We start from the raw sequence: 26,680 nt of genomic DNA, 5'->3' as shown, positions 1-26,680 counted from the left end.
AATCTGGCCAAGGGTATGTTTATCGAAGTCAATAACCTGCAAGGGACCCTGATAAGGAGAAGAAAATTTACAGAATAAAAATGGGTCTGAGTGCATACTGCAGACACCACCAAGTCGTGACTGGCAGCTTACCGTTATCCTTGAGAAGAAAAGTGTACAATGGCTGTATTCTAGCGGTACTCGCATATGGGGGCAGAAATTTGGAGGCTAAGAAAGAAACTTGAGAAGTTATGTGCTGTGCAACAAGTGATGGAAGGCAAAACATTTTAGGGTATCTTTGGGAGACTGGAAGACAGTGGTGTGAATTAGGGAGCAAACTGAGGTAGCCTACATTCTAGTTTACATAAAGAGGAAAGAAGGGAGCTGTGCAAGCCACGTAATGCTTAGGGTGGATAAGTGGTGTTCTCTTACAGAATGGGTGCCAAGAGAAGGGAAGCTTAATTGAGGAATCGTAAAATTTGCAAGTCTAAGATTGTGTAAGCTTGTGCAAGATAGAGGTAATGGAGATTGCTGGCAGCAGCCTTTTTGTGGCAGTAGACATAAAAGTGTTGTCATTTTAGCAAATTTTTCACTAGATCTAGCAACTTGCTTGCCTGTTTAGTGGCAGATTTTTCAATTTAGCAACCGGCAACTTTTATGGTGGCACGACATACCATTGGCAACATTTTGGCGACTTCAATATCAAGAATGTTGCGTCTAAAATAGCCTTCTAGAACATACTTTATTATTCAGCAGCTACATGTGAGCGGCTGACGTTGGCTGTGTGATGCCTAGGCTCTGTGATCATGATGAAGCAATGATTGCCCTAACAGGATTCACAGTGTGCTCAATAAATGCATTTGTTTTTTTAAGTCTTTAGAAAGCCTACTTGAATGGGCCTTAATGCTCTGGGTTCTGCACTTTCACTAAACATGTTTGATTGGTGGACACTTACAAATTTTATCAAGAGATTTACAGCTGGCGAATAATAAGATAGATTCACTATGGAGAGGCGTAATGCATAGGAGTTGGTAAGCTTGTACACGCGAGCCTGGGCACATTGCTTCCTTATCGCATGTGTTTAGGATAGGTCAGTACTATGAATAGCCTTCAGCTAAGCCAAGGGGCAGAAGTGCAGTGTTTGACGTGCATAAAAGGTAGTGTTATTGTCATCACCTTGTTGCCATGCAATCTTGTGCATCTTGCAGAATTTTGCTGTCCCGTCAAGAGTGCGTGTTGACAGTGTCCATGGTCATTGAGTTAGATGTGTTCATGTTTGCTTCTGGACATGATGTGTTCCGGACAGGCCGCCATTGGAATATGAACCTGGCAACGTTTAACGCTAGAACATTATCTAGTGAGGCGAGCCTAGCAATGCTATTGGAGGAATTAGAGGGCAGTAAATGGGATATAATAGAGCTCAGTGAAGTTAGGAGGCCAAAAGAAGCATATACAGTGCTAAAAACCGGGCACATCCTGTGCTACCGGGGCTTAGCGGAGAGACGAGAACTAGGAGTTGGATTCCTCATTAATAAGAATATAGCTGGTAACATACAGGAATTCTATAGCATTAACGAGAGGGTGGCAGGTCTTGTTGTGAAACTTAATAAGAGGTACAAAATGAAGGTTGTACAGCTCTACGGCCCTACATCCAGTCATGATGACCAGGAAGTCGAAAGCTTCTATGAAGACGTGGAATCGGCGATGGGTAAAGTCAAAACAAAATACACTGTACTGATGGGCGACTTCAATGCCAAGGTAGGCAAGAAGCAGGCTGGAGAAAAGTCAGTGGGAGAATATGGCATAGGCACTAGGAATAGCAGGGGAGAGTTATTAGTAGACTTTGCAGAACAGAATAATATGCGGATAATGAATACCTTCTTCCACAAGCGAGATAGCCGAAAGTGGACGTGGAGGAGCCCGAACGGCGAGACTCGAAATGAAATAGACTTCATACTCTGCGCTAACCCTGGCATCATACAAGATGTGGACGTGCTCGGCAAGGTGCTCTGCAGTGACCATAGGATGGCAAGAACTCGAATTAGCCTAGACCTGAGGAGGGAGTGGAAGAAACTGGTACATAAGAAGCCGATCAATGAGTTAGCGGTAAGAGGGAAAATAGAGGAATTCCAGATCAAGCTACAGAACAGGTATTTGGCTTTAACTCAGGAAGAGGACCTTAGTGTTGAAGCAATGAACGACAATCTTGTGGGCATCATTAAGGAGTGTGCAATAGAAGTCGGCGGTAACTCTGTTAGACAGGATACCAGTAAGCTATCGCAGGAGATGAAAGATCTGATCAAGAAACGCCAATGTATGAAAACTTCTAACCCTACAGCTAGAATAGAACTGGCAGAACTTTCTAAGTTAATCAGCAAGCTTAAGACAGCTGACATAAGGAAGTATAATATGGATAGAATTGAACAAGCTCTCAGGAACGGAGGAAGCCTAAAAGCAGTGAAGAAGAAACTAGGAATTAGCAAGAATCAGATGTATGCGTTAAGAGACAAAGCCGGCAATATCATTACTAATATGGATGAGATAGTTCAAGTGGCTGAGGAGTTCTGTAGAGATTTATGCAGTACCAGTGGCACCCACGACGATTATGGAAGAGAGAATAGTCTCGAGGAATTTGAAATCCCACAGGTAACGCCGGAAGGAGTAAAGAAAGCCTTAGGAGCTATGCAAAGGGGGAAGGCAGCTGGGGAGGATCAGGTAACAGCAGATTTGTTGAAGGATGGTGGGCAGATTGTTCTAGAGAAACTGGCCACCCTGTATGCGCAATGCCTCATGACTTCGAGCGTACCGGAATCTTGGAAAAACGCTAACATAATCCTAATCCATAAGAAAGGGGACGCCAAAGACTTGAAAAATTATAGACCGATCAGCTTACTGTACGTTGCCTACAATGTATTTACTAAGGTAATTGCAAATAGAATCAGGAACACCTTAGACTTCCGTCAACCAAAGGACCAGGCAGGATTCCGCAAAGGCTACTCAACAATAGACCATATTCTCACTATCAATAAGGGGATAGAAAAATGTGCAGAATATAACCAACCTTTATATATAGCTTTCATTGATTACGAGAAAGCGTTTGATTCAGTCGAAACCTCAGCAGTCATGGAGGCATTGCGGAATCAGGGTGTAGATGAGCTGTATGTAAAAATATTGAAAGATATCTGTAGCGGGTCCACAGCCACCTTAGTCCTCCATAAAGAAAGCAACAAAATCCCAATAAAGAAAGACGTCAGGCATGGAGATACGATCTCTCCAATGCTATTCACAGCGTGTTTACAGGAGGTATTCAGAGACCTGGATTGGGAAGAATTGGGGATAAGAGTTAATGGAGAATACCTTAGTAACTTGCGATTCGCTGATGATATTGCCTTGCTTAGTAACTCAGGGGACCAAATGCAATGCATGCTCACTGACCTGGAGAGGCAAAGCCAAAGGGTGGGTCTAAAAATTAATCTGCAGAAAACTAAAGTAATGTTTAACAGTCTCGGAAGAGAACAGCAGTTTACGATAGGTAGTGAGGTACTTGAAGTGGTAAGGGAATACATCTACTTAGGACAGGTAGTGATTGCGGATCCGGATCATGAGACTGAAATGATCAGAAGAATAAAAATGGGCTGGGGTGCGTTTGGCAGGCATTCTCAAATCATGAACAGCAGATCGCCATTATCCCTCAAGAGAAAAGTTTATAACAGCTGTCTTACCATTACTCACGTACGGGGCAGAAACCTGGAGGCTTACGAAAAGGGTTCTACTTAAATTGAGGACGACGCAACGAGCTATGGAAAGAAGAATGATAGGTATAACGTTAAGGGATAAGAAAAGGGCAAATTGGATGAGGGAACAAACACGAGTTAATGATATCTTAGTAGAAATCAAGAAAAAGAAATGGGGGGCATGGGCAGGAAACGTAATGAGGAGGGCAAGTAACCGATGGTCATTAAGAGTTACGGAATGGATTCCAAGGGAAGGGAAGCGTAGCAGAGGGCGGCAGAAAGTTAGGTGGGCGGATTAGATTAAGAAGTTTGCAGGGAGAACATGGCCACAATTAGTACATGACCGGGGTAGTTGGAGAAGCATGGGAGAGGTCTTTGCCCTGCAGTGGGCATAACCAGGCTGGTGATGATGATGTTTGCTTGTGTGTGCGAGACATCATGCTCATTAACTTGGTTAGTATGCCTATATTTACATCTTTTTACTACTGATAAAACTACTATCATTACTTCATATAGCTCTTTGCTAATTTGCTGTTGCAATCGATGCTTTGCCTTTCAGGTGGAACTGCAACTTTCTTATTATACACAGAAAGAAATCGTACAATTCGAGTGATGTAACGACAAATGCCGGAATGGCAGGGGGCCGTCATGTTTTGTTTGCACAGGGAACGTGTGTCCAGTGCAAGTGATCATCCATGAAAGCACTGTGTTCTGTTTGAGCAAAATCTAATTTGAACCAATCAATTAACCAACATTTAATAACTATGATTAGCTATTGCAGCAAGTTGGTTTTTAGGAAATATATTCTGGAAACATTGGGTTAAAGAAATGCGCTATTGTGCCACGTAACATTACATGTTTTACACATGATTACAGATTACATGATTGATATGATACCATTAGGCATGATTTCGCATCACCAGCATTCGCTCTTGAGAACACAAAAACTGGCCCAATACAGTTAAACTTCTTTTTTACCGGTTCATATGTCCCCGGAAAATGCGATCTTTCAGCATGAACATTCGGTACGATCGTATGATGCATTTTCCGGCCTCTGACCACCCATCTCATGTGAAAACACTGGTGTGCACTTGTTTTACTCCAGTACCGGCAGATCGCCTTCCAGGTTGTCGCACGCTCCATTCACAGCTGTCACCACCAACATTGCTGTGATAAGCATTTACTTCACAGGGTGTGGGGCATAGTGCTGTTGGAAGCATACTGCTAGCTTTTAATAAACTCGCCGCCAATCCCTGCTGCAAGAAGCATAAAGTGAGCATCATGTTTGCTTCTAGCGGCATCGTAGGCATCATATTCCAGCATTGCCAACCGGCTCGATTTTTTTTCGGTTTCCCACTGCGCTCTTAGAACACTGTGCAATAGGAAAACGACAGCGTGAGTCTTGGGTCTCTTGGGCACCACCAGCTCCATGCGTGTCAGTGTCTCATGCTGCAACGATTCACCCCGAGTGGGCACATCAAAACTTTCTGTCGAAATGCCCGGCTCAAAAAACCTTCTGACACATCTGAGCTCGAGTAGTGCAAATTTAAGTTTGTAGGAGCCACAAAAATGACAATGCACCTCTCAGGGCCCACCAGCTTGTTGCGTGTCGGTGTCTTATGCTGCAGCGATTTGCACAATGCTTCACATTATGTAGATGTCAACTACAGTTTAGCCTGCCATGTGTTTTAGTACACTGGATTGTATGTTTTCCTGGTTAATGTTTTTTTTTTGTTTTTTGTGAGTATGTATGAGCAAGGTTCTACTGTATTTATTTCAGTAAGGATATTTAGGTATCACTTGTTCTTTCATTGCATAATTTCATGGAGAACAGACAGTCAAATTTGTAGCGCTAGTACAGATGGCTATATGTATATGCTAACTCTATCTGTGTGCTGTTCTGTGTTGAGCTGTTTGCAAAGACAGCTGCAGCAGCAGCCACAGTTGGCAAGGTCCAGGAGGTTTTGCAAGGAAAGCTTTACTTTAACAACTGGCTGACATCTCTAGCCAAACGCAGTAACTGTAGCTGCCCGACTTGCTCGGATGGTGTTATGTGGCTGCTAAATTTGTCTGAGTGTACAGCAATGGACATTTCATCACCTGTATCAGATTACCAACATCAACATTCCTTGTGCTGCATGCAGACCAAGTCGCTGATGGGTGAAGTAATGAAGGAGGCAGCATTCTCTCTGGCCGAGGCCAAGTTCACCAGCGGCGACTTCAACCAGGTCGTCCTCCAGAATGTCACTCGAGCTCAGGTCAAGGTCCGGTCACGAAAAGACAATGTTGCAGGTACATCAAATGGGCTTTGAAGCTGCCACAACATTTCAGTGTGATGGGCGACTTCATCTGCCTTGCGCAAATTTGTGGTTTCAAAATGAAGTGCAGTGTTTATGGCAGTAGTTCTTCTACCTGCCCTATGTACCTATCACGCTTTAGTTTTTTGAGCATGAGGTCATTAGTTTCAATTTATTTTGTCTGCCATGACTGCATTCTGATTCCAGCAGAATGTAAAAACTTTTGTGTCCAGCTGTGGGTGCACATTTTGTTATTTAAGGAAGAGGCATATAAATAGTCAACTTCAGTTACGTCGACCCGGACATTACTGACGAAAGTGGTCAAATTATCTGGCGGGTTGAATTAAACAAGATGAGAAAAAAAAAAACCATGCCAGAACACAAAGCTGATTCATTTGGCAGTATTTACCTGATAATAACACGCCCCCGAATCAAATGCGCGCCCTATTTCAATGTGTCCAAAGTAGAAACCTAATGTAGAAATGACAGTAAAGTTCCTAGAGAAAGTAAAGGTCTAGCGTGCACTTGATTTTTTTAGGAAGAGAAATGGGCAAGCTACTAATATCTGTTGCACGATGGTGGCTTGTTTCCTAAAGTCAGCTTTGCCGCACATATTTTTATGTCAGCTTTGCCGCAGTACGCCCGTGCTATGCTTTAAAGCACACAAATTCCTCAAAGGCTGTTTTGGTTTCATATCCCATTGCACTGCACAGGCAATTTTCAACACACTATTCCTGAAAAAAAAAAAAAGGTTTACGTTAGAATCGGGTAATTGCTGTAATTGTACATTGTGAGCTACGGTTATTGGTTAGAAATTTTCCCAGGCCAGGCTGGAAATCTGTGTTTTTGGCAGGAGATGACTTGTCTTCAACGCCTTCAGTCCCCAAACTCTGCCGAGACAGGGGCGGCCACTAAGGTGGTTGCTATTGGGCACACCATAGGGGTCAGGTGCTTGCGTGCTGACCGGTAAATTTGAATTACTTGGCAAAGGCCAATTTTAGAATTGAAACAACGAAAGTTCGGGCCCATAGAAATGCATGGGTACGGGCCTGCACCTTTGGTTGAAATTTAATTAAATGTAAAATTGAATTAACCGTAGCTGTATTAACAAGTCTTCTGTAATATAAAAAAATGTTTTTTTTTCTCCATATAAACATGTAAAATACACTGAGAATAAGCATAATTAACAAAAGAAAAAGATATTCTGCAGAAATTTTTTTTACCAGGCAGAACACAAGTGGGCTTTGCCCCTAGCCTCCTATGGCTTTGTTTAGAACTTGTACACGCTGCTAGCATCGTGTGTGAACCATAGGAGCACATTCGCTTTACATTACATGTGCAATATCACTGTAGCCGGAGGTCTTGCATCAGTCAGTGTCCTGTGATCGAACTTTCAAAAGAAAGCAAGCTGTGTGCCAAAGTTCTTCTACATCACCCTGTGTTTTTGCTTCAATCCAACAAATGGCGCTTGCTGCCTGTCAGTCAATGTTGGCTGAAGAGATATAGCCAGAAACTTCGTACCGAATACCGAAACTTGGCAAGATAAATATTTTTTCTGTTGTTTTGCATGTAAGCAACAGTCGTTCATAAAGGATTAACGAACATTCAGGTGGTCAGAATTAGCAGAGAGTTCTTCCTCCACACTACTGTGTCTGACTAGCCGAAGAATTTTGTATCCGTGCAGTACCACCAGCACATGCACTGAGTTGACACACGCATAAAGTGTGGGAAATTTATCGTTTTTCGGGAAAGCAAATGAAGGCACTGGCACCAAAAGGGGCACGACAAAGGAGGGCAGTCAGGCAGGTTTTGTCCATATGTAGCAACAAATATAACTATTCCTCTATTTGAGCAGAGGAGTCAAACCTTTGGCCCATACACTGCATGAAAACCACAAAGCACTTCTCTTTGGCCCCTCGAGATCCCAAGGCTAATCCCAAGGCTAATCTTGTGCACCTACGCGAATGCCCAATATAGGGGGCAAGAGGATGGACGTCGTAATAGCTTAAATTGGTAAAGCACCACATGCCTGATGTGGAACATGTGTATTCAGCTCCCACCTGCAGCAAGTTTCCTTTTTTGTCCACTTCCAGTTGTGACTTACTATGTCTGCACTTCCATTAAATGTAGCACTTAAATTCCCCTATGCTTTATCCGGCCTCATTATCTGTTTTCTTCATGTGATTGTGGCCGTGGAGTTTCTGAAAATATTACCCAGAGTTAAAATCAGTGCTGTTCCGCATTTGTATGCATGGAGATGCCAGGATAGGGTAGCCTCTGAATGGTATCGTTCTCGGAGAGCTAGGAAACCTTGAAGGCACAACTGCCTAACACCATTCTGTTCGTCACTGTGGTTCATTCTCTAATAAAATAACACCTAAGTAGCTGTTCTTTCTTTAATAGACAGTTTTAGAATAGCGTTTGCAATGAAATGTAAAAGCATTATGTATGTAAAGAAATGGTATTGTCATCACTGCGCATGCTCCAAACATTATTGGGTTTCTGTGGTTTACGTACGCTATGATAACGTACATTATTTGATGACTAACATTCGTCATGTTACGTATAGTAAGAAATAGCTTTGTCAGACATGGTGGCACCCATGGCTCCTGCTACAGTGTGAATTCTCATGGTTATGCTCTCGCTCTCCTTGACCGCTGGTAGCTGTTGAAATCGGCTTTTGCTTCCTCTAAACTCACCTGAAACATAAGTTATGGGCACATAGCATGTTCAATTTCTGGGATCGTTCGGTGATTCAATTCTGGCATCCGTATGCATAAACGAGAGGTGTCTGCATAGCAACAGGATGGTTACCAAGGGGTTTTTTTGGCTTGGATACATTTGGCACAAGACAGCAGGCGGCACCTTGTCATCTAACATATTCCTTACGTTTGCGTTCCCGCATGTTACAATAAAAGTCTTGAAGGGACATGCCCCGCAACGTACTGCAAAAGTGCTTCTGTTTAATGTACATAAGGCGACAAACCCTATTCTAAAACTATTATCCCGTGATGAAATGTTTTTGTTAGTCATCAGGACTTAAACTGAGATGTACAATTATATGAGACGTAAGAAGTACCGGCAAGCCACTAAAGTTGATGGACATATGACAAGGTCTGCGCTTCCTTTTCAAAAGGTTGTCGCTTGTTCTTGTTCGCCATTGCTTGCTTATGTACTGTAAGTGAGTAAACTTTATAGAAAAAAAACCTTTTAGGAAGATTTTATTTTAAGAAAGCATTATTGGAGTGCCCATGACCATGTTTTAGGCCAAGCCATGTTCCAAGACGAAGCCTTGCACACCCACATCCTGGCATTCCCAAGGAGGCACAGTGCCCATTAAGAAACTCGCATAGACGGTGGCACCAGATTTCCCTCTAGGAATTATTTTGAGAAACTCTGGGGTTATGAGTAATAGGATTGGGTAGTTTGACAACATTAGGAAATTACTAGCATTAAGATGGACTCAACTCACACTTGACAGGCATTGCTAAATATTGTTGGCAAAGAGCTTCATTCCACAGTGTACCTTATGTATATGGTTGATGCATAACAGCCATTTACTTGGTCATGAATTACCGTCGTCATTGTTCCTACAAATGCGGAAACACAGAGCGTCACGTGGTCATTATTCACCCCTTACGCACTGTTCTTCCCCCCTCAGGTGTGACCCTGCCGATCTTCGAGTGCTACCAGGAAGGCACAGACAGTAAGTGGACCATTGCATTTAAATTTTCTTTTTTCCAAGGTTACCTTCAGTACAAGTTCAAGCAGATCAGTGGCCAGCCTGCAGTCACCACAAAGTCTTTAACACAGAGAGGACCATGCAAATGTTAGAATAACTGCGCTTTCCACGAAAGAAAGATGTCAAACACAATAGAATTATCAAGTCACATGCCTGAACTTCTCTTCTCAATTTTGCTATTTGCTGCGGTAGCCCATTAGCTATGGCATTGCGTTGTTGAGCTTGAGGCTGCGGGTACGATTCTGGCCACGGCAGCCAAATTTCTATGGGGGTGAAATGCCAAAATGCCCATGTACTTAGATTTAGGACCATCTTAAGAAATCCGGGTGATCAAAATTAATCCAGAGTCCTCCACTATGGCGTGCCTCATAATCAGGTGCTGTGTGCACGTGTGTTTGTGGTAGACTGCATGCACATTTTGTGCAAATGTCTACGTGGTAAGCTGTTTTCATGTACATGGTGCTCTGGGTCGTGTGTGCAGTGCATGAGCATGGTTCGTAGCTTGTTTATCCAACGTGATGACTGCAGGCAGCTTTCATTTTGGCAAGTGATACATACTTGGATGGACCCCGCTTAAGGTGGTGGTAGAGGTTGGCAGCACGTTTGGTTTATTGACTATTTATAGCGTGCAATGCCACTAACTCGGGACCACACATGCTGCTGATCAGATAGGTGAAGATGAGAGGTTTGGCAGCAACTCGAGGCTACGTGGGTGCACTCATCCATTTCTATGTTTTATTGCTGAAGCCATTAGCATGCCTCTGTGCATTTCCAGTGCTTACTGTGCAAATAATCAATACATGTATTTTCGAATATTCGATCAAATATTATGCAATTCGTTATTCACTTCAGCTCGAATATCAAAATTTGTAGTACTCGAAACAAGCGAAGATGTGTTTAAAGGCATAAATAATTGAGTTTCGGTTTTGGTGAGAAATTTTATCGCCATAACATGGCTCAGACAAGCCAAATATGAAATTCATTTGCAGTCCCTAACTAGGGGTGGGACTTTTGTATCTACTTCATTATTCAAATATTGATTTCGCAGCACTACCACTTCTCTTGAACCATTGTATGATGGCGACTGAAGTTCTGCATGCCGATGGTTGTCTGGCTCGATTTTTCGGACGTGACCCTTGTTATGATGTCGTGAAAAATGGAGACGGTAAACAAGGTTCGCGCTATTCAATTTGTGCACCATACTCTCACTTTCACTGGCGGGATGTTTTCTCAGATTCACGAAAGCTGTACTGCCTCTACAAATAGATTTGCATCTATTCAGCATAAAGCCGTAACGTTGGTTGCAGACACTTGGTTGAGCAGTTTTGGATAGGCCTAACAGCCAAGGCAGCCTTGCTGGTGGGTGGGAAATATTGTTGCTGGAGGTTTGACACTCATCCGTGATCGGGCCAGAGATCATCCACATGGGCTAGACTGAGAAATGGCAAATGTTCCTAGCAAGTTTGTCTGCATGCTTACTGGATGGAGTGAGGTAATCTCGCACATAGGCTGAAAGCAATGAGCTGGATCTGTACTCTCGGGCGATCACTTTTGGAGTGATTATAACTTCTACAAAATCTTGTGCAACTTGGCACCGGATGTGTCAGCCATACACTTCGTTATGTCCAGTGCTGAATTACGTGAAATCTCACGAAAGCAATAGTACAGTCGCCGACCGTTTATTCGGACCTCACGGGGACTGCGGAAATGTCCGAATAAACAGGTGTCCGAAAAAGCAGATTAAGAAAAAAAAAAATGAAATCCTTTATTTCCACGCGCTTATTCGGGCTCGGCAGTAGGCTTGAAGAAATCGTGAAGGCACCGTTGCACGCTGTTCTGTTTACGCACAATCAGATAAGCCTGAATCTCTGAGAGGGTCGTACGGTCACTATAGGCGGTTGAAAGCACAGTCACTGTTTGTGCACGCTCCGCATGCGACGGCAGCGTAGCACACGGTGCGTCATCTTCCGACTCGGGAGTCATCGTCCGGCGGTGCAGCAGAAACCTGACGAATGATCTCGCTGTCGTCGAGTTCTGCGCATGTCAGTACCGCAGTGTCGGCACCTGTGAAACTGTCAAATGAGACTGGGTCCGGAATCGCAATGCAACCACTGCGCAGGTCTCGGCAGGACATTTTCCGCGTCAGTAGGGAGCACATCGGAAGGCGACAAATCTTAGGCCTCCCGGCACCCGCTTGCCGGCATTCCCCAGCGCAGTCTGCGCGGGCACTGTCGGCGCCATTAGACACTTGACGCGATGTTTCCGTGCGCTGCGTTGGATCACTGAAACCTCGACACAGCACACAAAACAAACACCACCGTGCCGACACCAGTCGCACAAACGAAAAGCGTAGCCTGCTCGCAGCGTCGTGCGCGAAGAAACAAATCAGCTGCTAGATTGTCTTGACACGGCTTACTAAGCTGAAACCGGAACTGCTGTAGAACTACTCTATCGAACCAGGCAGAAACGATGATGATGAGCGGGGATTTCCAGTAGCGCCACTTCGTGGGGCAGCAAGGAGGCTCTGTTCAAAACAAAAATGGCGTTCAGCAAGTCGAACTATGTGCCGGTCATAGTCGGCGCATGATGCTCTCGATCGAGTTGGCTCAAGGAATGTCCGAAAAATCAGACGAGAGGTTGCAACGTGTCTGAACTTTCGGCAGTTGTTATACATTATGGTCTATGGGGAGAATGGCGGTGCCGCGAAGCTGACCGAATAATCGGGCATGTCTGAATTTTCGGAGTCCGGAAAATCGGTCGGCGACTGTATCTCCAAAATAGATCAGCCGAGAATACCTCCCCTGAATTTGCACAACCCAGCATAACTGCTGGCATCTCGTAGTCAAGGCTGCACGTCACGCCACTGCCTGTATGGCGACGAGCGAATTTGAAACATTCCAGGTGTTGTATTCTATAAGAGTCCACCTAGTGGACTGTCCATTTCAGCCGCTGCTGATTGGCTAGGGCCGCTCATCTCCTCCTCTCTCGTACAGCTGCATCCAATAAGCAGCAGCTGAAATGGACAGTCCACTAGGTGGACTCTTACAGAATACCCCCCCAGCAGTCTCCACCAACGGAAAACTTAACGTAGACTGATGGACAAGACAGACCACACTGAGCAAAAGCCTGTAAATTAATTTTCACTGCGAATTGACTGTGAAAAGGTGTTGAACTTGCATTTTTCCATGAAAATATCTGAATAACACTGCTTCAATGCTGCCCGGATTCCAGGGATGAATCTGTTTCATTCTTTGCTAGTAAGCAACCATTTTTCGTTAAATTTGTCGACATGTGGCACTTGCGTCAAGGTTTTATGCAAATCTGACTGTTCGAATTATTCGTTTGCAAATCATTCATCACCTTTTACTATTCACTTCGACTTCATCTAGAACGAAAAAAAAATTGATATTTGAACAAGGCTACTTATAGACCATTTTCACCGCTCTCCTGTGGGCGCTGCCAACGTTTGAGCACATGGTGACGCTCCACTGCTTGTCTCAGCTGGCCGCTGCTGCTTCTGTTTACAGTGGCAGCACACAATGCTGCTGGGGTGCTGCAAGCCACTGCTTTGGAGTTTGTCGCCAACTATGACTGTGTGCATGGCACAAAACTTTGGCCATCGCTTCAGAAAGCATGTAGATGTTGCATATCTATTCTTCCGAGCTCATTACGCCTTTTCCAAATGGTCTGAGCGTTGCTGTACAGTGCACATATGCTAGCTGACAGGGCTAATAATTGTTTTCCAAAACACAGTGACACCTACTGTCAGCGGTATTAAAGTAAAGTTACAGTCATTCGCGCTTATTTTCTTTTTCTTTATTTGTTGCCAGTGGTTTGGAAGCAACAGGTTTTCTTGGTTTTGGTTCAGTAATGTTTTTTGATGTGATGTCATTCCTTATGTAATCACTCGTGAGTGGGTCCATTATGTTGCATTTGTTTATGCATTGCTTTGAGCTGAGATCATCCACGTCTTGGAAGTTTTGTAGTGGCTTACAGAAAAAACGTATTATTCGTGACTCATTTATGTTGTGGCTAATGGCAAAATGTTCAACTTTGAACGTTCTAGCTTGCCTAAGATATGTAAATCACTTATTGGCTAGCAAACTCTCTAACCCGCCGTTGTTGCTTAGTGGCTCTGGCGTTACACTCAAATCTCAGCTGTGGCAGCCACATTTCGATGCTGCTAAGCACAGGGTCGCGAGAGCAAATCCCAGCCATGGCGGCTGCATTACGATGGGGGCGAAACCTGAAAACGCCCATGTAGTCCCCCACTAGGGTGGCTCATATTCAGATCACGGTTTTGGTGCGTAGAACCCCTGACTATAATTTTTAATCTCTCTAGCGAGGACACTTATATCTAATACGTGACTGTGGTGAACCTTAGCGGTTCTGAATTTCAGTAAATAGGGCTGGACACTAGTGGACACCAAAAAAAAAAAAAAATGTGCATGCACGAGCGATTGTCTACTAAATAAGCCGTGTTATCTGGTCAAATTATTTTTCTGGCAACTTTGGCTATAATGAAAAATAATTGCAAACCTTTCCGCTACAGCAGGAAATGTTCCACTACAGCAGAAGGCTGCAAAAAGTTGCACGTGGCTTGTTACACTGCACTTTTTTGTTACATGGGCTTTCTTTCACAAACTTTTATGTAGCATGTATTGAGCTGGGTTGGAAATATCTCATGATAGCCTACAATTTTCTGATTGACAATCCTGCTCTGATTATAATGTTTGAGAAGTAGATAAATAATAACCAATTATGTAATTAGGCAAAATACAAAAATTGTCTGACCTGCTCCAAACGATGTCAAACAGCATTACCTCATTTCTGTCCAGCTACATGGCACTCGTATATTTTAAAATTTTGCACGAGTCACGTGGGACATCCTGATAGTACAGCAGCATTTTTGCATTCTACCCCTATTGGAATGCGCCCGTCGCAACCAGGAATCGAACCGCTGCGAAGACAAGATGGGCCTTGAGTCAACAAATGGCTAGGCACACTGCAGGAGCCATCTGTTTATTGTGAGCAAACTAGCTGGTGAAAAGGGTTCATATTTATAGGTCTCTCATGACCCATGGTGAAGCTGTCATTTACAGTGCGGTCTCCTTACTTCGTGAAAAGTGGAAGATTTTTCCAGCAAATCACAATGTCAGCTGGCGGCGCACATTTACGTAGCACCAACTGGTAAACCAGTACCGTAAAAGCCTGAGCAAGCGTGCCCACTGTTGTGAAAGGTATTCCAAGAAAGGTTGAGGGGGAGGAGGTGGGCGTGGGGGGGGGGCCTTGCTCAGTCATCGGTCGAAATTCAAGAGCAGTCGGCCACTGATTCAGTGGCCAGCAAGCTAGGCCTATACGATCTTCCAGCAATTGCAAGCTCGCCTGGCTGGCTCGTTTGTTTCCGTCAGCATCAGTAAAATCAAATGTACAGTAGACTCTCTTTAAGATGAACTCAAAGGGATCATGGAAATTTTTTCTTATCAGAAGACTAATTGGCAACATGACCAGCTGTATCCAAATACAGTAAAACCTAGCTAATTTGACCCATGTTAATTCAGAAAATCGGATGATTCTGACATGTTTTCTGGTCCTGGCAGGCATATGCATTATTTAATGCATTGAAGTTCGTTAATTCGGAAGTATTTGTCCACACATCAGTTAATTCGGACAACTCTCGGAGCTTGGACAGCACAGAGTGCTGTAAATGTGCAATGCAGAAGAACAAAAACAGGGTTAGCTTCCACCAAAACGAAGCGGCGGAGTTTGCATCGCCATAGTCATCAGTGGAAATCGTATGTGAATGACAGCAATGCCAGAACGCTTCATGTCTATTTGTGCCTTTAAAGCCTTTCTTCTTGTGTTTACTGCTGCGCTTAGCACCAGATTGGCCATGTGCCTTCAACACTGCATAGTTGCCATCCATGATCACGTCGATAGCAACAGCGGTTTTCGTCTGCAGTGGCAGTGATAAACTTTTACTCAGCTTGAAACTCTCAACGATGAAGAGCATCGTCTACAACACGATGGCCCATGGCCTGGCGACACTGGCAAGAAAAGTAATTGGGATGTGGGTGCGATACTGAAAAGGCGTCTCAGATAAACCTGCAGACTGCGGCTGCGCTGTGCAGGAAGTCGCAAGGCCTTCGCTGTTGCGAGCACTAATCAGTCACGAGATGAGAATTGCAGCTACCGCACTGCTCTCATGCAAAATAGAAACAGGATTTGCCGATTCATTTACTCAATAAAAGCATGTTGACATAGTATGCATTTGCTTATTGTTTCCTTGAGACCCTTGATAATTCGACATTCGGTTAATTAGAACATTTTTTTTCAGTCCCACGAAATCTGAATTAACAACATTTTACTGTATCTTTCTACAAAACGGTAAATGAAGTTGACTTAAAACAGGGAAGAAAATGACATAAAAAGCATTTATTTAGCTGAAATTAAAGGGACCCTGAAACGATTTTGACGATTTTCTACAAGTGTACTCAGTTGTTAGAGCAGCTCCTTCTGATCATTAATTGACACACCTAAGTGCTCTGCGTAAACCGTGTAATTTATTATAAGGTTATAAAAATGCACATCGCTGCCGATCGCAGCACACTGCTCGGCGGTGTGCTGCGATCGGCAGCACACCGTTTTGTCGAAACTTCACTGTTCCGTCGAAACATTCTGCGAGTGTGTGATTACCGGAATACCAGACACGTTCAGCGCTGTGACAGAATGCTCGCAACGCACGCTGCTTCGATAGCTCTCGCTTGGGGTTGACGGCCAAACCGCTAGCGGAGACGTTTTGCGCGGGCGGGGGCGGGCTCCAGAACAACCGGAAGTGTACGATGTGATGTCGCATCGTGACGCCGAGCCAGTGAAGGCAGAGCTTAGCCCCGATCGCTCGGCAAACGAGTTGAGTGGGAAAAGCATGGCTAGGGAGGAGGGTAACTTGTAATTGCTTGTAGCTCCATTAATACGTAATGCTTCACTTAAATTGTGGTGCGAATGTTCTACTTCAGCTGTACCCTACGCGTCTACAAAATTTGTTCGAACCGTTTCAGGGGCTCTTTAATAGAAAACTGTTTTCGTGCGGCACTCTTGCTTGGGTTCATCTAGTCTGTGATGGATGTTTGGTGCTTCTGTGCAAGTCGGCAAGTAGCCACAAATGATGTCATCTCACCTAATCACCTTAAAAATCCTTTCGTGCTTTCGTGTTGCTGGAAAACGTTTACTAGGGAGGTAAAGCGGGCATCTGCCACCTCACAGGTCATTGGTGCAGGCTCCGAGCTAGTGAAAGTATGGAGTGCGCTAAGCATGCGGCAAAGCAAAGCAACCTATAGGAAATTCAAGGTGACGTTGAGCAAAGTGGGGAAGGAGAATCGAGGCATCGTGGGGAGGAAGGTAGGCGAAGGCGCTGAGTTGACCTCTTCGGGCAGTTGCTGCAGGTTTCGTTTGTGATACGGACTTACCGGGTTTGTCTTGCGATAATATCCTCACGCTGTGCGCTGTGTGTGCGACTGAAAGCATGTGGTGGAAAGAGTGTGATGGTGACCCGACGAGGGTGGCTCAATCTTGCATGCGCAAATGAGGAGGGGGGAGGGGAAGTCCTCCATTTTCCGTCCTGCCAGTAGCACATGGGGGGGGGGGGGCAGGGATGGGGTGTAGTACTTCAGTCGTGCGGGCTTTATGCAGTGCAGTCCACTTATAACGATGCCACATAAAACGATATATCAGTTATAACGATGGGTCGACATGAGAGTGTCATTTTATGCATTAGGTCTATGGGGAAAAAAACCATTTATAACGATAGGTTATTCACCGCATATCGGATATAACGATCAAAATATTGCCGCCCAGATGGCTTTTCCTGTGCCAAATAATCGTAACATTTGCGTTGCTTAGTTCCCTGAAACGAACGATGTCGAGACAAGGCGATGTTTACCTCCGTAAGTTCGTATCTGCCGCCATTACCCTGCTGCGCGTCCCGCGCCGCCCGCGCACCGGAGAGTACTTGAGTAGGCGCAGCGCGCCATCTTGTGGCGCGCAGCGCCTACTCTAGCTGCTTCATGCGCGTCGGCCACAGTCGCTCCGAAAGAGAGAGAGAAAAAAAAGCAACAAGCAAAGCGGCGCAGTGGCGCCCGTCCCGCACTCAGTCTCTCTCTCTCTCGCGATAGCAGGCTGACGCCACCGAAGCAGCGTGCAACCAACGTGACCAACGGTACAACCCAGTTTGAAGATGGTGCCGACAAAGCGTAAAGCTGTGTCGCTTGACACGAAGATGGATATTTTGCAGGACTCTCGACGCGGCTTCAAGGTGAGCGCCCTCGTGAAGAAGTATGAGCTCGCCCAGTCGACGATATCAACCATCTTGAAAACCGGGAGCACCGCGATTGTGAAGGCAGGAGCTATCAGCGGCCATGCCGATCAGCGGAAAAGGGTTAGAGACCCTTTGTACGCCGATGTTGAAGAGGCGCTTTACCAGTGGTTCATCTCAACCCGCGCGCATAATGTGCCTATTAGTGGGCCAATACTTGCCACCAAAGCGAAAAACTTCGCTTTTCTTCTGGGACGGCCAAATTTTGAGCCTGGGGGAGGCTGGATTCAGCGCTTTAAAGAGCGGCACGGAATCGTTTACAAAAACTTGGTAGGGGAAGCGGCGTCTTTGGACACAAAGGCAAAGCAGCAGTGGCTGCAGACAAAGCTGCCCAGCGTGCTGGAGCGCTACGCGGAGAAGGACATATATAATTGCGACGAAACTGCTTTGTTTTTTCAAATGTTGCCGTCGAAGACTCACGCTCTTAAAGGAGATCGATGCCCTGGCGGGAAGCACTCGAAACTTAGGGTGATCGTGTTGTTGTGCGTTAGCATGGACAGGAGCCATCGTCTCAAGCCTTTCATGATCGGGCGATCAAAGAAGCCAACGTGCTTTAAGAATCGGCACATCCCGGTCCGCTATCACAGCAACAAGAAGGCGTGGATGACCCGCGACCTGTTCGAAGAATGGCTGCTCGATTTCGACAGTTTAATTGAAGGCCAAGGAAGAAAAGTAGTGTTGCTACTTGACAACTGTAGCGCACACAGCGTTAACCCGAAGCTAACATCTGTAGAACTGATGTTTCTGCCTCCGAATACTACGGCAGGCCTTCAGCCGTTGGACGCCGGCGTGATCGCCAACTTTAATGTCCTGTATTGGCGGCGCATGCTGGAGTGGCTAATTTTAGCCATTGACCGCGCAGCTCCCGTAACGTCTGGTCATGCAGACGGGCCCCCTGACCTGAAGATCAGCCTTTTGAAAGCCGTGCGCTTCGTTTACGGTGCATGGTATGAAGTAAAGCAGTCAACCATATACAACTGCTTCAAAAAGGCGGGCTTTGTGCGTCAGGACGAACTTCCCCAACCCACTGAGACCAACACGGTGGAAGCCGCTGACATAACCGAGCTCTGGGAGCTCGTTCCTACTGGTGACACAGGTGGTGCATCGATGGAGGAGTTTTTGACTGCAGACAGTGCTGCCTCGTTCTGCGATGAGGTCACCGATGAGGTGATCGCCGAAGATGTGCTGTCTCGACAGACGGCAAAGTTGTGCGACTGTGGCGACGGCAGCAGCGACAGTGACAACGAGATTGGCAGTGGCTCCTTGACCCCGACCACGATGTCCACGCAAAGTGCACTATTGTCGATCGACTCCTTAATTGATTTTATGCATGCCAAAGGATTGCCGCCAGTGTTCGCGCAGCAGCTGGAATCCATGCACACCGCGGTGCCGAAGCTGCCGCAAAAGCAAGTGCAGATTTCAGACTATTTCGGCGCGCCTAACCCTTGACACGGTCATTGGCGCTACAAATAAAGTTTGTTTTTCACAGCCGATTTTCTACATCATCTATTCTTTAGAGCAAGTAGCGAATTCGAGTTCGGAGCTGCAAAGGTATGTTCCGCGTTTTTTTTTTTTTAAATTTTTTTATAACCAGTCCAGATATAGCGATCATCGGTTATAATGATCATATTTTTCGTCTTTCTCGATATCGTTATAAGTGGACTGCACTGTATTCAACGTGATCTGCTTTGGGGTAGCAGATCACAGTGGCAGCACTGAAAACTTTGCTGTAAGTGCCGCTGCTGATGCCAAATAAAGCGTGCTGGAAGCAATTGACGATCGTGCTTGCTGGTACAGCCATCTAAGCAGCTTGTAGCATCTCGATTGCCGTGTACAAGTCGATCGTAGACTTGCGCTTCATGCTCATATTGAGCAGAATACGGTCGATCGCACGCTTGTGGTAGCCTGGCTTAACGTTCATGGTAACTCCTTGGTCGAGGGGTTGCACAACTGCAGTGCAGTTTGGTGGCAAGAAGCACAGCTCAATGTTTTTGAGCACAGCGGCAGCGTGGTGGGCCGCACAGTTGTCCAGTACGAGGATCTTCCGGTTCAGCTTGCCCAGTTGCTCGTCCCACTCCAGCAGCCATTGCGTGAAAATTTCGTCATCCAAGCCTTACGGTCGGACACATCACTTGAAGCTTTTGTTTGCCTTTGAAACATCATGGTGATGCAGTTTTGCCAACCACGAGAGCTGGCACTTTTCTCCGACCCATCCATGTTGGCACAAAGCAACACCGTTACGCGGACCTTGCTCTGCTTACCACCCTAGCAGTGTTCACCTTTGAGGGCCAAGGTTTTTTGTGGCAGTATCTGGTAGAACAAGGCTGTCTCATTCCACGTTGAACAAATCCTTGGCACTGTATTTTTCTAGCAGCTGTCCAACCTTTATCTCCACCCACGCTGCTGCAGCTTCACGGTCGACAGACTGCGCTTCCCCGCTGACAGCGCTGCCGACGATGTCATGGTGCTCCTTGAAATGCTGCAGCCAGCCGACACTCGCCGCAAAATTGTCGTGCCCCATGATGCATGCAATGTCCCTCGCTTTGTGCTGCAACAGTGCCCCACTCACAGGAGTGCCGCTTGCTTTTGCATCCAAAAACCACTTGAAGTCCGCCTTATCTACAGCTTCGAAGGCGAGGCTCGCAGCTTCTTTCTGTTGCCTTTTACGCCACGTGCGACAGCACTGGCGTAAAATAACCAACCTTTATATATAGCTTTCATTGATTACGGGAAAGCTTTTGATTCAGTCGAAACCTCAGCAGTCATGGAGGCATTGCGGAACCAGGGTGTAGACGAGCCGTATGTAAAAATACTGAAAGATATCTATAGCGGCTCCACAGCCACCATAGTCCTCCATAAAGAAAGCAACGAAATCCCAATAAACAAAGGGGTCGGGCAGGGAGATACGATCTCTCCAATGCTATTCACAGCGTGTTTACAGGAGGTATTCAGAGACCTGGATTGGGGAGAATTGGGGATAAGAGTTAATGGAGAATACCTTAGTAACTTGTGATTCGCTGATGATATTGCCTTGCTTAGTAACTCAGGGGACCAACTGCAATGTATGCTCACTGACCTGGAGAGGCAAAGCTGAAGGGTGGGTCTAAAAATTAGTCTGCAGAAAACTAAAGTGATGTTTAACATTCTCGGAAGAGAACAGCAGTTTACGATAGGTAGTGAGGCACTGGAAGTGGTAAGGGAATACATCTACTTAGGACAGGTAGTGACTGTGGATCCGGATCATGAGACTGAAATAATCAGAAGAATAAGAATGGGCTGGGGTGCATTTGGCAGGAATTCTCAGATCATGAACAGCAGGTTGCCATTATCCCTCAAGAGAAAAGTATATAACAGCTGTGTCTTACCAGTACTCACGTACGGGGCAGAAACCTGGAGGCTTACGAAAAGGGTTCTATTTAAATTGAGGATGGCGCAATGAGCTATGGAAAGAAGAATGATAGGTGTAACGTTAAGGAATAAGAAACGAGCAGATTGTGTGAGGAAACAAACGTGAGTTAATGATATCTTAGTTTAAATCAAGAAAAAGAAATGGGCATGGGCAGGACACGTAATGAGGAGGGAAGATAACCGATGGTCATTAAGAGTTGTGGAATGGATTCCAGGGGGGGGGAATGGAAGCGTAGCAGAGGGCGGCTGAAAGTTAGGTGCGCGGATGAGATTAAGAAGTTTGCAGGGACAACATGGCCAGATTTAGTACATGACCGGGGTAGTTGGAGAAGTATGGGAGAGGCCTTTGTCCTGCAGTGGGCGTAACCAGGCTGATGATGATGCATGATGCGACAGCACTGGTGACAGCTTCTTTGGTGCTCAAAATCGTCGACAGCGTGCTCAACGCTATGCCGAAATCTCCTGCCACATTTTTCTTCTTCATGCCGGACTCCACGGCTTTCAGCATAGCCACTTTCTGCTCGATTGATATCGTTTTGCGCTTCCATTTGCTGTCGTCCATCTCCTTTCTGGCAGCTGGAACTCGCATGAACGAACCGATAGAAACACTGATATCGTTGATGTGCACGGAGGCAACGACAAGAAACAACAAAACCACTGTCAGCGTCGCGCCAAGCACGCAGTGGAAGAGTGGGCGTGTCCACCAGTTCCACGGGAAAGTGGAGGCTGGGGGATGTGTACGGGAGACGCGAATGTCGTGCGCTTCGCAACATTAACCTGATGGGTACCAAAATGGTCAGTAAGTGCTCGTTGTGGGGAAAAAAAATTGCCGAGGATTACATTACTTTCTAATGCGAAATTTGAGCTCTCTTCAGCTGTTTCGGCTTTTCTATATACTGAGGCAAATAATTCGACCAAGACAAGTATGTAAGTTACTTATTATTCTAAACTTCAAGAAACACTCCACTCCCAGTTCTTGATTGTCATGAAGATAGCTTTGTGGTCGAAGAAATAGATGAATATATGCTAGACTTGCTTCACCGATGCCTGGTTCGGCGTAGTGCACCTCTGGATTCTGGCGGCGACGGCACTGGGCCTCTGCTTGGGTAGCTCGTATAGCAGCAGCGGCAGACAAAGGACATCCATCAGCTGCCTCCTCGCTCATGGCTCAAAAAGAACTGGCTGAGAATAAACTATTTATATAGGCAGACGGATTATATTGTAATATAAACCATCTGGGAGCCTCAGACAATCTGTCTGGTGCAGAACATTTCGCACCAGCCGCCACAAACGGAGTGTAGCTTGGCGCAGCTGCCTTCTTGCTTATCGGGAAGTTGTGGGAGGCAGTGCATAGGACAGTCGCTGCCACGAAGGAGAGGAGGGGGGGAAGGGGTACACGCAGTGGCGAACGGCGGCAGCTATGCATTTCGCCTTGGGCAGCAGCAGCACATCGTCGAGATCATCTGCCACCGAGCTGGCGCTCCGCCGCACATGGGTGGCATTGGAGGAGGATCAAAGAGAGCAAGGCTCGTGCTGTGCGCGAGAGATGGCTCCAGGAGCGCGCGCAGCTAGAGCTGTGCGCTGGCCCCAACTACAGAGCTGGTTATGGCGAGGCACGACGGCACCGCGAAACGCAGGAATGGGCGCCAAAGAGCTTAAAAAAGGTTCATTATAGTCGTTGCGAGGAAATTTTAGCTTCGTTAAAGTGAGGTTTTCCATAGATGGGCATCTATTGGTATTTCGAGGCGAATCACGATTGCTTTGTTATATCCATTAGTTCGGTATATCCTGTTTCATTATGACGAAGTTTTACTGTAATTGTTTTTGTATATTGAAGATAAAAGGGCAGTGCACCCGCTGAAGTATCCTAGTGGCTATGGCATTGCAATGCTGAGGCTGAGGTCACAGGTTCAATCCCAGCTGCTGTGGTCACATTCTGATGGAGGCGGAGTGCAAGAACATTCGTGTACCGTGCATTGGGTGCACATTATAAAGACCCAGGTGGTATAAAATAATCTGGAGTCCCCCCACTATGGCCTGCCACACAAATAGATCGTACCTTTAGCACATCAAACCACAGAATCAATATTTTTCACAAATGAATGCATGAATGTAGCTGTTACATTAGTTATCAGAAGATTACCAAGCAGGCTCGAGTGCTTCAGCATCAATAGAGAAACGAACCACTGACCCATACTTTAGAGGATTGAAGCTCTAGGTTGTGTTTTTAGCAAGCAAGCTTAAACGTGACCTGTTGAATGGAAAGGATCCGCTACCTCAAGCAGGTTTTCCTTGTGCAGTCTACAAGATTTCGTGGGACGATTGCAAATCAGTGCGACTGGAAATTTCTGAAGGCATCTCGAGCGCCACAAAAGTGTCTCCTAAGACCACGTACTGACTCACACCCTCACAGAGTATGCCCACGAAACTGGTAACGAGATAAACTACGGCAATGTGCATATTGTAGCCACAGAGAACCTGACAGCAAGGCTCAATCCCAAATCTTTGCTCGTTCAAGCCACAAGTAACACAATGAACAGATCAACTGGCACCCCTAATCACGTCTGCTCCTGAAGTTTGCTTCATGCGTTCAGAACTACTTAAAACCTTCTGCATAGCCAGCTTTCATGTGTCGTGAAGCATCATTTTGTTTAGACTATCCTCAGTGGCGTCATTCATAACTTCATTCTAGCTGAGATTTCATTGAATTGGCCTTCATTGTAGTGTGGTTTGACAGTAGTTGCATGTCGGCATATGTAACTGAAAACAACTGAAGGCATGTGAAAGTGCAGGTGCATCAACTTTGGATCCTAGTGCAAACTACGCCACGAGGCAGTCAATTACAAAGCAGATATTTAAAGCCTAATTCCACTAAATCAAGGCAAGCAAGGTACAGAAACAGGGCACTGCAAGTCTGTCCATGCTGATACACCTTGTACAGCAACTCTTGAAGGCAGTGGGCTACCTGAGACATTGGCGATATTCAATGTCTGAATGTGACATTTACAATGTGCTTGTGTGCATGCTAAGGAAGTGGAGCAACTTTTGTGAGACAGGATCAAAATATAGTGACGTGTGTACTTGTTTATCTTTCTCCGGTGACTGCTTTTGACCAGCTAACAAATGTTAAATGTAATCGCTCGGCGCAGGACATGTCTACATGTATCGGAAATTTCTTGAATGTTATTCATAGTGCTATCCGTTGTCTGTTGGCGCCGAACCATGGGTAATCTGATTTATGTGTGACACAAATGGTGTAGTACTTTCTGGAGGGCACGTGGGCACCAATGATTACACTGGAACCTTCAACTAGTCCTGTACTAAAGCTGATGCACTTGATCTGCAGATCAGATTTTCGACAATCGCCTAATGTGCTCGGCGCTGTCATTGTACTTCGAGTGTCACTTGAGTCTATGGGCACAAGCTCGCTCAGTAAAGAGTTTCGTGATTCACAGTTTTTGCGACTGTGTTGGTCACTGTCACTACAATCTGACAATAGTAACTTTTGTGACAGGTTTGACAGCCTGTCCAATTTGCTGATGAGCTGCTGCAGTCTTCTCACTTCTATATGTGTGTCATTTTAATTCAGCCAACGAGCTGGCCGGCCTGGCCCGCGGTGGCCAGAAGCTGGGAAAGCTGAAGAAGAACTACTTCGAGGCAGTCAAGCTGCTCGTGGAGCTGGCTTCCCTGCAGACCTCCTTCATCACCCTAGACAGTGTCATCAAGATCACCAATCGGCGTGTCAACGCCATTGAGTACGGTGAGTACTTTGTGTAGAGGTGCTGTCAACTGATACCTGGCATCCATCTTCAAGTCTGGGCTTTTGACTTGCATACTGTATCAAAGGTGACGTAGACATTGCTTGCGCAAATTCTAATCTTAATTTACATTTCTGGAGTACAATATTTTGTAGAAATTCATAAATAATAAAGGTGGTATACTAAATTTCGGACAATGGACAGATTCCAGGTATGCTGGAGCCAATGTGTTAACTATGCATGACTATCTTATGCAGATATAGTAGCTAACCTAGTTGTAGGCATTAAAAAGTCGTGAAACCGTCTTGACATATGGCTAGATCAAAATAAATCTTGAAAGAGAGGAACACCTTTGCCAGTAAATTTTACCCTTATTGGGCTTCTTCGTTTTTCTTGTTTGACGAGTTATAAACTCAGAGTTGTGACAGTCAGATAGATATCTTGATATGTATCTCCACCATTACCACCGGCTGCCGTGACATACAGTCAAATCTCATAAGTTCGACACTCTTAATTCGAACTTCCAGTTTATTCAAACTGATGCTGTGGTCCTGTCAAAGTTGTGTATTCCAGTGGGCCAGTAATTCAAATGCACAAGCATTTGCGACGGTTAATTCGAATATAGAGTGCTCCGACAGTGTTCTCAACAGCGTGCCAAATCGCGTGGTGGCACCTCTGACCAGCATTGCTCTGACCCCGCCATGGAGGAAAAGCTTAAGAGAGACATCTCAACTTCACACCCGAAGAAAAAAAAGAACCGTGGTGGAAATCTAATCTTCTCTAAAATGGCAAGGTTGCTGTTTCTCAGTTGTGCCATAATGACCCAGCCACACTGGTAGCAAAGCGCGCGCTGCGGAAGGGATCGGTCCTGGGCCGATTTTTTGTGGCTCGCCGCGGCGGCAAGTGAACTTTGAGCAGAGAAGAACAATGAGAACACCCCCTAAAGTGATGTATGCACGGGAAATTGGTGCCATGCAGACCCGCATGACCGAACTATTTGTACTCGCGTCTGGTTCAGCCGGACTGCTTGTTTCACACTATTGTCTGCTCGCATCTGCTCGTGTCAGCTTTCACTTGCGCTTGTTTTTGTTGGCTTGGTTTGTTCTCATTTGCGTGTTTTTTACAATGATGAGTCTAAACTGAGATGTCCCGATGGAGAGGTTGTTGGAGACAGTGCGCCATATCCAATTCTGTATAACAAGACATACCCTGAATACAAGGACGTGAATACAAGGACGCAAAGGCACAGTACCTCATTCTTGTCTTTTGAATGCGGCGGGCAACAGAAAGGAGCACACCAACATGATTATGATCAGCGGCAGTGACTTGGTCATCTTGATAAGGCATGACTTGCATTAAGAATGCAGGACGAAGAACATAAACACTGCGCC

The 26,680-nt window shown here is 45.6% G+C and overlaps 1 protein-coding gene across 2 annotated transcripts in view; it reads left to right on the top strand.

Annotated features, from left to right (window-relative positions):
- The window catches only part of LOC142587459 (V-type proton ATPase subunit D-like), a 78,139-nt gene that overhangs the window by 4,651 nt on the left and 46,808 nt on the right, over positions 1–26,680 (top strand). For both annotated transcript variants that reach the window (XM_075698497.1, XM_075698496.1), the window contains exons 3-5: positions 5,858–6,005; positions 9,672–9,716; positions 25,121–25,291. In XM_075698497.1, coding sequence (XP_075554612.1) covers positions 5,858–6,005; positions 9,672–9,716; positions 25,121–25,291 — 364 coding nt within the window. The remainder of the gene's footprint in view (positions 1–5,857; positions 6,006–9,671; positions 9,717–25,120; positions 25,292–26,680) is intronic.

This window comes from Dermacentor variabilis, chromosome 7 (genome assembly GCF_050947875.1).
Source record: "Dermacentor variabilis isolate Ectoservices chromosome 7, ASM5094787v1, whole genome shotgun sequence".
NCBI classification, from domain to species: Eukaryota; Metazoa; Arthropoda; class Arachnida; order Ixodida; family Ixodidae; genus Dermacentor; species Dermacentor variabilis.
This window is presented reverse-complemented; position numbering and strand designations above follow the sequence as displayed.